At 39.7% G+C, this 12,490-nt stretch overlaps 1 protein-coding gene across 4 annotated transcripts in view; it reads right to left on the reverse strand.

Annotated features, from left to right (window-relative positions):
- Positions 1–3,489: 3,489 nt before the first annotated feature.
- The window catches only part of PSEN1 (presenilin 1), a 29,517-nt gene continuing 20,516 nt past the window's right edge, over positions 3,490–12,490 (reverse strand). For all 4 annotated transcript variants that reach the window (XM_081881758.1, XM_081881756.1, XM_081881757.1 and 1 more), the window contains 5 exons: positions 10,986–11,084; positions 9,732–9,818; positions 9,039–9,215; positions 7,616–7,734; positions 3,490–7,002 (listed from right to left, as the gene is read on the reverse strand). In XM_081881758.1, coding sequence (XP_081737884.1) covers positions 6,847–7,002; positions 7,616–7,734; positions 9,039–9,215; positions 9,732–9,818; positions 10,986–11,084 — 638 coding nt within the window. In that variant the 3' untranslated portion in view covers positions 3,490–6,846. The remainder of the gene's footprint in view (positions 7,003–7,615; positions 7,735–9,038; positions 9,216–9,731; positions 9,819–10,985; positions 11,085–12,490) is intronic.

Raw genomic sequence — 12,490 nt, forward strand, 5'->3', positions numbered from 1 at the left:
TTGCAAGGTGCGCTGATTAATTCCCTCAGGTCTGAGAGCTTTTCTCATTGTTCCGCTGCTGTGCCTTGTGAAAATCCAATCTTACCCGCTGAACTGAAGCTTAAGTTAAAGAAAATCTGTCTTCGAATTCTCTGCGCATCTGATAAAATCTGACTGAATAGTTGAGAGGGCTTATATATACCACTGGTCTATTTCTAGACACACACACCTCCCCCCCAACCCCCCCTCATTGGACCATCCTGATATCTAAGGTGAGTTTGATCCTAAGACAGGCTCACTAAGCAGGTAATGTCATGGGAGGAATCTTCTGGGCAGCTGTCCATAGGACAGGACATTACAAATCACCCCAGGAAACACTAAATTCCACGTAATTTATTGAAATTCAGTGGAGACTATTTTGCAGCAGTAGGTGGAAGACCCCATCTGCCACCTGCTTTACTATATTAAGCAATGTTCATTAGTAGAAATTCCCTAGTCTCCCTGGTTTGCAAGATAAATGTCCTGAAGTTGTGTTTATTACATCCTTTGTGGTGTTGATCACCACCAACACATAAAGGATAAATTTACCCCAGTATGAAAGTACTCAACAGTATAGAATGAACTGGGGAAAAGAAGAAGAAAACATTTGCCCTCATTTTGCTGCTCTCGTATTATAAACACTAATGATTTATTTGACTGTCCATGAAGTATTTCCGCCCAGTGTGAGAGCCAGTGTGGTCTAGTGGTTAAGAGCGATAGACTCGTAATCTGGGGAACCGGGTTCGATTCCTTGCTCCTCCACATGCAGCTGCTGGATGACCTTGGGCTAGTCACACTTCTTTGAAGTCTCTCAGCCCCACTCACCTCACAGAGTGTTTGTTGTGGGGGAGGAAGGGAAAGGAGAATGTTAGCTGCTTTGAGACTCCTTAATGGGAGTGAAAGGCGGGATATCAAATCCAAACTCCTCCTCCTCCTCCTCCTTCTCCTCCATCAGTGACCTATATACATTTTGTCCTAATAAGGCTACTTTTTCTTGCTCAAATGCAAGTTGCCTTTCCACGTTTCCGCATAGCCGTTTCCGTGTCTTAATCATGTCTCCTGTGGGTTCAAGTAAGGGCCAGAGGAGGTGTTGATAGAAATTAGAAAGCAAGATAAGAGGTTAAGAATTACTAATGATATAAATAAGGAAACCAGCTGGGAACAGAAAGGAAGATGCTAAGGGAGAAAATCTGTTACAGGCAGACTAAATGAATGCAAAGGGATCAGGGAGGAGAGACGAAACCAACTGGTGGTGAAGGAAAGGGGGTTACGAAGGGAGTTAAATAAATTTTAGGAGATGGGTAGAAATATTTTGAGTGGCCTGTGGGGGTGGGAAGAGTAACCATAATGCAGTCTAAATGGGGCTGCCCTAGAAGAAGGTGTTTGAGGCTGCAACAAGTGCAGAATGTGGCTGGTGTGTGGGGAAGCCTGCTAGAACCGTGCGGCCCTAGTCCTGAAAGCACTGCACTGGCTGCCACTGAGCCTCCCAGTCCAATTTAAAGTGTTAATAAACCACAGAGCCTAGGACTTGCCGATCAGAAGGTCGGTGGTTCGAATCCCTCCCACGGGGTGAGCTCCTGTTGCTCGGTCCCTGCTCCTGCCAACCTAGCAGTTCAAAAGCACGTCAAAGTGCAAGTAGATAAATAGGTACCACTCCAGCGGGAAGGTAAACGGCATTTCCGTGCGCTGCTCTGGTTTGCCAGAAGCGGCTTAGTCATGCTGGCCACATGACCCGGAAGCTGTACGCCGGCTCCCTTGGCCAATAAAGCGAGATGAGCGCCGCAACCCGAGAGTCGGCCACGACTGGACCTAATGGTCAGGGGTCCCTTTACCTTACAAAGTCATATGGTCAAGTTGATGCTGTCCCACAAGGGCTCGTTGGTGGCAGCTCCTCAATTTGTTAAATGCCTTCCCTGGTGTGGCTCATCTGCTTCTCCCAATTATTAACTTTCAATGTCTGCTCCTGGCAGCCTTGAAATTGCTAGCTGTGATGGTATGAGTGTTGTTGTTTTTTTACATGCTTTGGGTTGATTTTTTAAATGTGTGTTTTAAAATGCATTGTTTTCTAACTGATTTGTTTGCTGCCCTGGGCTCCTTGGAGATGAAGGGCGGGATATGAATTTACTAATTTAAGTAAAGAAAATAAAAAGGCTTTCTCCAGTTAGAGCCTCTGGAGCAGCAGGTTCTGCCTAAAATGAAGCAGCCGCGTCACTATGCCTCCAAAGCAAATGCCTGTGTGAAGGAAAGTCGATAAGGAACTCATTGCCACAAGGAAAATGCTGCGGCAAAGGATTTAGAAATTTCTGAAGATGGATTAGGTATCAGTAGAAAATGTCAGTAATTGGCAGCCAATGACACCAAACTGTGCCCACATCTACCAAGATTTTGTAACTGTGACTGGTGGTTTTTCAGACATCTCTACTCTAGTCCTAGGGATAAGGAGAACTCTTGTTCTAGATGGGAACAGCCACATTGTTGTAAAACAAAATTGAATATAAAAGGCATTATATAAATGCTAACCTGGCATCATGGAGAGGAATTAAACACCCTGCTAAATGAATGTTCCATCACTGCAAGTATTTCTGATTGCACAACTAAACCTTCTCCTCTGTCCATCAAATTTGTTCCAGGCCTTTCCCCAACCCTCTGGAATAGATCTGAGGAGTATCTGGAGGGGATGAGAAGGAGAAAGGTTCTGTTGCACCACTGCAAATCCTTGCCCCGATGGCACAGGTTAGTTGGATTCTGCCCATTGTAAATTGCCCATCACTGACAGGAATGTTTTCTACTAAAATTATTGAGCAGCTTCCCTGAAATGAAATAAAAATTGCCACAACAATCTCAATTAGCTTGACCAAATAATTTATTTATCCTAGAGGGCTTCAACGTGCAAGTTTTGCATTTTTGCTCAGTTCTCAATCTGGAGTGTGGCAAAGATTTTCCAGATCAGGTGACCTTACTTAATTCCAATTGAAGCAAATATGCTTTAAGCCACTCACATTTTTAAACGTTATGCATATTTCTTCCTACACAGCTATCTCTGGAATGGTGCACCACAGTAATAGAGGTGGGTGCGGTTCCCTCATTGCGAGAAGCAAAGCTACAGGGAACCAGGCAGAGGGCCTTCTCGGTAGTGGCGCCCGCCCTGTGGAACGCCCTTCCAGCAGATGTCAAAGCGATAAACAACTACCTGACATTCAGAAGACATCTTAAGGCAGCCCTGTTTAGGGAAGTTTTTAACGTGTGATATTTTACTGTATTTTTGGTTTTTATGGAAGCCGCCCAGAGTGGCTGGGGAGGCCCAGCCAGATGGGCGGGGTATAAATAATAAATTATTATTATTATTATTATTATTATTATTATTATTATTATTAGCTGGGGGTTTTTTATACAAATACTAGACAAGGTGCCCTTCAAGATTTTCATCTGTTCTGGAATTAAAAGTGTTCAGCAAAAATAATGAAAAAGTCATAGGATCCATGCATTCTTTATTTTTAATAATCAGATAAATACAGGGAAATTTGCAATAACCTATCAAAATGATATCTTAATTGGAAACATGTTTTAAAAAGACTTATTCACATTCAGTTCAGGTTATATACAAACCAGTGTTTGGAAAAAACAAAAAACAAAATGCTAGAGTGTAAAATAATTCAACTCTACCCCATTTCCAGTATTCCCACTGACAGACCAATATTGTGAGATTAAAAAAATCACACCACTGTACAAATGCAAGTACTGTAGATTTCTTGATAATGGCCTTTACACATAGCTGCCAAAACAATTTACCAAAAAACCCTTAAATGTTCTTCATTCTAATCATCCTCTGTAATGTACCCCAATTATTTGTTTCTTTTACTACACCATAAAGCAACTGCTCTAACTGTGATATCAAGAGCTTGCAAGTCAAAGACATCCAGGATGTGCTTTGTACTTCAAGAAGATTCAGCTATTTTCAGCTTACTACAGCCCTTAAAAGTTTGGTAACCATCAAGGTTGAATAAACTGCATTAACCCAACATTTCTAAATGGCACTTGAACTTACATGCCTCATTCTAAAATGCTACTATACTGTATGCTACAGACGCCTCCCCCATTTCTGTTGCCAATCTATTAATAAATTCCATTATATGGAAAAGACAGAGAAAATCCACATTCACAGTAGTACTCCTGTAACTCTTGCTTTGAATTTTCAAACTTACAAGCAATCCCCCTTAAAATAGCCATGCAGAATTGCAGATACCAGAGCTCGCAATAGAACACTGACTTCTGTGTTAAGGTCAAATTTGATGGCCAGTTCAATAAGGAACTATATTCATATCTAACCAAACAGTACACTACAGTTGTCTTGTCTTTTGAAGGGTACTGTAATCTAATGTGTTCAAGTGAATTCAAATTACTGAATGACTTACTCCTGCCTGAGAAGCTGTTAGTACCTAGCAACCTCTTCTGGGTTACAACTTTCCAAATGAATATTATATTAAATACACACGTCTCTTGTGTCCAAGTTTTGATTTTGGTTACTAAACCTAAACCATGTTAGTTGCTGCCACTGATTAAGAAACTGGCAGCAATGCAGTCAATTCTTTTAATATTTCACAAGATACAATTAGTGAGTGATCTTGTTTCAGACTCTTGTGCAACTTTTACTTCCTAGGTGCAAGCCAAGACCAAAAGAGATCACTTAGTTTACTTCATTTAAAGTTTACTGTATTCGATGCACTAGTTAATAAACACTTTCCATCTTGAGTTTTCTAACTTGAAGGTTAGACAACTAGCAAGTCAGAAAGAGGAATGTTGTCTTTTTAAATGGAGGGATTTGTTTATTTTTGCACAGAAGGCCATTCCACCATAGTCCTAACCTGTACAAACATAGGTTCCCCATTTCACTGAGGCCTAACAAACTTGGTGCAATTGATCTTAGCAGTGCAAAAACTAGTAGTGCGAGTCAATTCTAAGCAAGTTTCTCAGGGCCTCCTGAAATTCATGTAAAGACTTCTATTGGTTTCTGCGGGTGCTGACTAGTTTCCTTCTTTCTGCAGATAAACATCACATGTAAGATGACCTCTCTGCACTGCTCTGCTAAGATGTAGATCCGGGGTATCAACTGTAGTATCAGACTTTGTCAATCTCCTTCTATAGGAATCATACTGACAGAGTCTCCCCCCCCCCCCATAAACGTTCAAGTGAGGAACAATGTACAAATACAAACAAAACACCAACAGCTTATCATCTGACAATCAGTAGTTCATTTCAGATCCTATTCCTCAAATAATATTGGAAACAGAAAGCTGTTATTTACACAGCTTGCTCTGGCTTATCTCAGCCTGAGAGCCACAGTAAGTTTTTCCACATTATTAATGTTTATCCAAATTGAATTCAATAGGTAATTGTGAGCCATTCAGTTAGCAGGATTAGGTAGGTAGGTACATCTCATTTCAATAGAGATGTTCTACTTTCTAGGTTGCAGCCTGGTGCATCTGACATTCTCAAGGGCACTCAAGTTGAGGCAATCGAAGAAAGCCAACATAGCCAATATAGTCTTTGTGGAGGTGTTAGGTCTTTTTTTTTCTAACATAACAAACACTTCTATATGAGTACTTCTGGAATGATTCCCAATGGAGAATACAAGTTTGTTTTTTAAATTACCCTACAAGTGGTTACTACAAGAATTTTTCTGGAATTATCCAATGGGTAGGCCAGAGGATGAACTTATTTTGCATATAAACTTTGTCTGAAAAACCCATATGTGTGACGAGCTCAGATGTAGTATTTTTCACATGTATGCTTTCACAGAATTTGCTACATAACAGTCCTGTGGGGGTAAATGTTATGTGTCAGCCCTCAGTCTTATAAAATAAATATTTACTCTTTTTTACTTTTACAGTATAAACACATCCTATTTTACTAAATGATCCCAAGAAATGCTAAAAAAAAGTCTGAGAAAACAAGATGGAATTCCAAAATTCACCACTCTGTTGAAAAGAAAACTATAAATGTTTTTGGTTGCAGTGTGTTTCATTGCTTTTCTACAGCTTTTCAAATCTCTCATTCTTCTATAGATTATAATGTTCATTATAATGCTGAAAGGACATTAAATATTCAGCATATTTTTATGGGGGGACAGGGAGAATTATAGGATTAAAAATGTCTCAAAAACAAGGACCCCACCTCTGATCTCATGACGAACCTGTTGTAAATGGAATCTGATGAACACTTGGCAGCATAATCAGAAAGTGTGTGTTTTGTGCCAAAGAATGCTAGAAATGTGCAAATTTGCACACAGGGTTTTGTGCCAGAATGATAATTAGGAATTTTTAAATTCAACACAAAACACACAGAATGACTTGCATGATTTTTTTTTCTTTAGACAAGATATAAATCTTCTCATCCAAAGTCCAGTTACTGTTCTCCAGGTAACCCAGAGTGGAAGCCGGGATGCAAGAGTTGATGTTCCGGAGCCAGGCTGACTTCAAATGGTCCAGATATCTCAGTTTGATTTACCAGTTCCCTTTCTTTAGCATCACAACAATTCTCAGCACTCTTCAGCAGTGGGGTGGAGGTGGAATCGCTATGCTAAACAGAAGTGTTGCTGGTGAAAGCATAGGTATCTTGTACATAAGGTCCTTTCAAAGATGTATAACTCAAGTTTGCTGAAGACTTAATGTGCTATAACCCTTTCATTAAGAGACCCTTTTTTGAAAAAAGAAGAGAAGAAACCAGTAGTGCCCAGCACAGCGGCAGTTAAGAAATAGGGAAAAATCTTTGCTCCCTCCCATATTTGCTACAGTCGTTACAAATGTCCATGGGTGATCAACTCTGAGTGTGCTAGATATACAACTGATGGGACGCAAGCTGGTCCATAAAAGGTTGCACCAAGTTATCTGTGGCAAAATAGAAAACGAGCCCAAAGGTTATAGAGATTGGAAGAGCTGGTAAGGCCTTTTTAAAAATGGCAAGCAGCAAGAGGGTAAGGCACAGGCCCTGGGGAGGAAAAGACAAAAAAGTACACACAAATTAGACAGTGGAACTCTAACAAACACAAAATACTACCAGGCTATGTTTGCCTGCTTCCAAGAAACACTATTTGCACTGAATGTTCTACAGATGATTCACACACTTTATCTTGTTGAGTGAAAATCCAACATGGATATGGCCACCGGGTATTTTCTGTTGGCAGATTCTGAGCTCGGCTTCCCTCAGTTAAACAGCAGAGCCCGCCTGCTCTTGGAATCTGCAGGGAGTAGAGGATCTTTCAACTGATCATCAAAGCCCAGAGTGGCAAGCTGAAAAGCCTCATTTCCACCAGGCAGGTAGGTATTGGTGGCTCAGCATCATGCAGAGAATTTGAATTGGGTATGCACATTCTTCACATAAACTACATACCAGGTTCAGACTATCACAATTCATCCGCTGATTTTTGAGGGGGACAAAACAAAGGTAACACACATTTAAGAAGGGCTAATGAGGCTGCCTGACTGGCAAGGCAGACAAACAAATCCCACAGAATAGAGCTCTGAAATGTGATCTCTAGAATCCCCTTCACTTTGCTACTTAGAGTGGGACGTTAACATTGCTACCTTAATATTATACTCACAATTAAAATGGCTACAAAACAGGCTAGAGTTGTGTTCCAGTCTCCGCTGGCCGTCGCTGAGGCTTTGCCGACTAGGACACTGTAGAAAATGAAGTCCCCTAGGCCAAGCTTAACTCCCCCTGCCGAGGAAAAGGAGAAGAACTAAGCAATGGCACAAAATGACTCCTGTCATTCAACCCTGAAATCAAGGCCATCTTAAGCAGCTAAAAGTATTTTGGTTCTTCCTGCTGCCCTTCCATGAGTTCTCTTGGCGATATTACGGCAATGTGCCGAATGCTTGTTATTTCATATCAAGCAGATGTGACCTGAATAAATATGGTCAAAGTCCCAGGATTTCAACTCCACTGAGTCAATTAAGAACCAAAACAGGGAGTTGGAAAAAGCAGAAACACAAATTATTTCTTGGAAGTTTTATTTCCCAAGAAGATGAGTGAGTGCACATCACTAAAACGGAAATCGGGGGGGGGGGTGTGGACACTCAACAACATCCACATCAGCATATGCAAATTAAGTGTACAGCTTCAGACTGAGTGGAAACAGATGACCGAGAATCATAGGGTAGAACTTGGAGAGGTGGTGGGGGGGGGGGACATTTGGCCCTCAAGATATTGATGAATATAACCCCCATCTGCCTCAGCAAGCATGGCCAATGGCTAGGGATGATGGACGTTGCAGTTCAACATCTGGAGGGCCAAAGGTCCTCCACCCATGATGTAGAGAGGCAGACTGCAGCCTCTGACTCCACAGTAAGCTCAGTGTTCTCCTTGCTTCCAAGAAGCTGCAGGAAATTGTAGTGGCAGTGGGCTTAACAGTGTGGTCAGGTACTACATTACTGCCTTCCCACGACATTACAAATACTGCCTGACATACCTCTATGCTTCTACCCTCATGTTTCCTAGTCATCTCCCTGCCATGTAAGTGGTATCATCAAGTGGGAAGTCCTTGACTGTAATTATGGCACATTCATCATGCATCTTACTTGATTACAACTTTCTGGTAAAAGACAACTTCAGTTTTTCTGCCTAGAAAGCAAATAATTTGCTCAGAGCTTGCAGTTTGTGCATAAAATGATACGTTTGCTTGCTTGGAAGATTGCTTCAGTGCCTCGTGTCTCCTACAAAATTCTTATAATGATTTTTATAAAGTTACATGTGTCTAATTATGATGCAACCTTATAATTGAACCTATGCTTATGGTTTCTGTATGAGTTAGCTTTATTTTTTTAGGATAATCAGCAGCTTGGCAAGGTTTTTGGAATCATAACATTCAATTAACAGAAAACAGGAGGGCCTCTGTATTTTCATCCCATTCAATACAACTCAAGCAGTGCTCTGGTCCATGGGGTCACGAAGAGTCGGAAACGACTAAACGACTAAATAACAAAAACAAAGTGAGCATATATTTATATGGCAGTGTTACTTACTTTCCTCTGGGTCTTCATCACTTGCTGGTGAATTACTGGGAAGATTCTGAACAGGTTGTCGCGATTCAGGGGTTGATTCATGATTCCCTATTCTACGATCTCGTTCCTGCACCCATTCCGGATTGAATCCTCCATCATCTGCCTCACTACTTGCATTCTGGCTCTGATTTGCTGTAACTGAAAAGAGAAAATGGGCTGAATCCAAAAAAGTTATTGCATGAACAGAACAACCTCTGCTCATGTAACAGAACTTCCACTCTGTGATCTTCAGATTACAAATTTAATAAATAATAATTATAATAAAATACATTGTGGGATTAATTTTACAGTTGGAATCCAATGTTTTGGACATCTAAAAACATCATGAAAACTATCTTTAACAGAATAGTACTTTATGTTTATGTCCTTGTTGTTACTGTTATTTAGAATTTTTGTTCCATGTCTGCAGGAGATATGGAGATGAAAGGAAAAGAGCATGGGATTCCAGAAGAATTAACATTATGTGTCATTGCGCCAACTACCATTCCAGTATAGTTGTACCAATCACAGAAAGCAAAATTCTTTAATACAATTTCATAAAATCCTTGTACATGATGAGTAAAGTACTTTTTATTAGCAAAGGAGGGTCACTTGTAAGTTGATCGGTAAGTCATTGTGAAAAGAACTAAACTAAGCAAAGATTAAAAACCCCACCTTGTTTATCGTAAGTGGAGTTTTTGGTGGCTGTCTTTTGAGATTCAGGATCTTCTTCAGCCATGTTCACCAGCCATATCATTGTTGCTATTGGAAAAATCAGAGATATCATTAACTGCTGCTACCTATTTTTAATTTTTTTAACTACACGTCAATTACAGGAAAGTATATTTTTAAGGTTTTTTTCTTCTTCCAGGGTTCCATTATGCCATTGGTAACTTCAGGAACCAGTAACTGGTTTTGTTTAACCCTTCTCCCCTCCCAATCCCTGTTGTAAACCTGGTGTTTAGATTGTAAGCCAGCAAGACGTTTCATCTGCTACTGAGCTTGAAGGGAAGCATAAAAATTATTTTAAATAAACAAATAAATATAGCAAAAAATGGAAGACGGCAGTAACCAGGCTGTTTTCTCTGTTTGTTAACCGCACAGCTACCATTAATTCACTTGCATGAGTAAATGAGTGCTGGAGAGGCTAGTCGTAAGTCCAGCTGATTAAAAAAAACCGCTCTCTATTGCATAAAACTATAATGCAATTTTAATTTGAAACAAAATGTCAAAATCAAATAGAAGTATGATTAGGCTATTTATTTATTTTTTTAAAAAAGAAATTTGCCAGTACAAATGCATAGTAGACACCCGTGGTAGAATCATTCGGATTAGTATAAAGTAATCAAATTGACTTAATCCAAATAGACAGGCACGTGTGTTTTATTTGTATAGTTTCGTAACCATAAAATCATTTGTACCGCTATCTGCATGAAATTGCAGGGTGTATTTTTCTCCAATATTCAATGTTGAACATTGGAATCCTTGAAAGGAATCCTTGAAAGTTACATACAAATCAATGGGCAGAGATCTCCCAAATTTCTAAGATGAACTTTATATTTTTCAGTTGTATCTTTATAAATGCTTGTAAACAGGGCCAGCCTTGGATCCACTGAAGAAAGATATAAATGCAGTAAGTTAATACTGCTAAAAACAATTAGAGGTGTTTTGACCAGGCCAAATCCTTTTTCTCTCTTTCCATTTTTAATTAAGGTAGAACATAATGTTCTTTTCATCTTGGGACATCCTACGCAGCACACGTTCCAAGCTCTTGAGCCAACAGCAGATCTGAGTCCCAAAGAAATGAAAATGCGACAACACAGCTGCACATCTAGCATCACACAACTTCAGCAGAAAATCAGATGGATTTTTAATATCCATAGTTTGGGAGTAGGCTGCAGAATATAAAACTCAACTCTGTATACTTACATGAGTAAATGAGTGCTGGGAACAAAGTCTCATTTCTTTCTTGAGCGGTTTCAACTAGCATACGAAGAGGTCCTTTAGGACACAATACAGCAACCAGATCTGAAAGACACCAACATTGGGGTCAACACACACAAAAAAAACTCCTGTCCAGAAAAAAAACTAAGCTTTAGCAATACAGTTTCTTAAAAGTGGAGATTGCTTACACCTCAGCAGTCACCGTAGGACACCAGGGTGGATTGCAACAGTATAAAAATACCATATTAAAATCAGTAAAAATAAATTACATAAAAAGAGTAGGGTGAGTCCTAAAAACAGTTCCTCATTTGTGGAATGCTCTCCCCAGGGAGGTTTGCATGGCACCTTCATTATATATTTTTAGGCACCAGGCGAAAACGTTTCTCTATAACCAGGCCTTTGGCTGATTAACATTCCACTGCCTTTTAAATGTGTTTTTTTTGGGGGGAGGGCATAATTGGTTGTTTTTGTTTTATTATATATTTTGTGTTCTCCTTTTAGATATTTATGTTGGGAACTGCTTTGTGATCTTTGGATGAAGGGCGATATACAAATTTAATAAATAATAGTAAAAACTGTGCCTCAGATGTCAAAGATCAGGTAAAGAGTTTAGTAAGCAGTTCAGTGCTCCTGCAGGAAGAAGTCTTACAGAAAATTTCAGGTTATGTGCTAGGATACTGCCTGTATATCTCTCCACATTGTGGACAAAATATTGCAGTAACCAAATCTTCACAGGTCTCACAATTGTGAAGATAAAGTCTTATTTGAAAAAATATATATGCAGCAACCAGAGTAATGTATCTGTTTATGAGCTTTCCAGTCTGATCATTTCTAAGTTCCCTCCAAGGATACCAAAAAGTTCAGGCATCTTTATTAACTGACTTAACTAGTGAGGCAAGGCAGACTTAGCAAATGATGGCTGTCCTCCATTTCAATGTGGCCTCTGGGGCTTAAATCTATTCCTGCTCCACCCTATGTGGCTGCTTCTGGCAGGCTTCAAAAACATGTTAGCACCTGGGCATTCAATAGTTTTAGCTCACATATCAAAGAATAAAACTACCTTTACAACACGTACATGACACAGCCTATTCTCCAGGTTCTTTTTAAAATTGAACATTACATGGCTATCTCTAGAACTATGTAATTTTAAGACACTTAGACACTCTTTACCAAATTAAATGCCATCGCTTTGTTTAGCAGCACACACACACACACACACACACAAATATCAGATGTGCCTGAAATTCAATAGTGTGAAAAACATCTACTCTTCCTGAACGAAACATCCTCACTTACAGTCTTACGCAGATGCAAATGTGTATTTCCATGTGACCTGGCAATTCTTTTCATATTCAGCATAGATGTTATTAACAGTTATATAAATTGCCTTTATGCATAACAAACAAATTTTGAGTGCAGAATCTGAATGATGACAGTGTTATATGATGGTACTGTCAAATCTGCATAATCTTGTGACACGGAACATCTGT

The sequence above is a fragment of the Podarcis erhardii genome (genome assembly GCF_964252035.2).
Source record: "Podarcis erhardii genome assembly, chromosome: 1".
Lineage (NCBI taxonomy): Eukaryota > Metazoa > Chordata > Lepidosauria > Squamata > Lacertidae > Podarcis > Podarcis erhardii.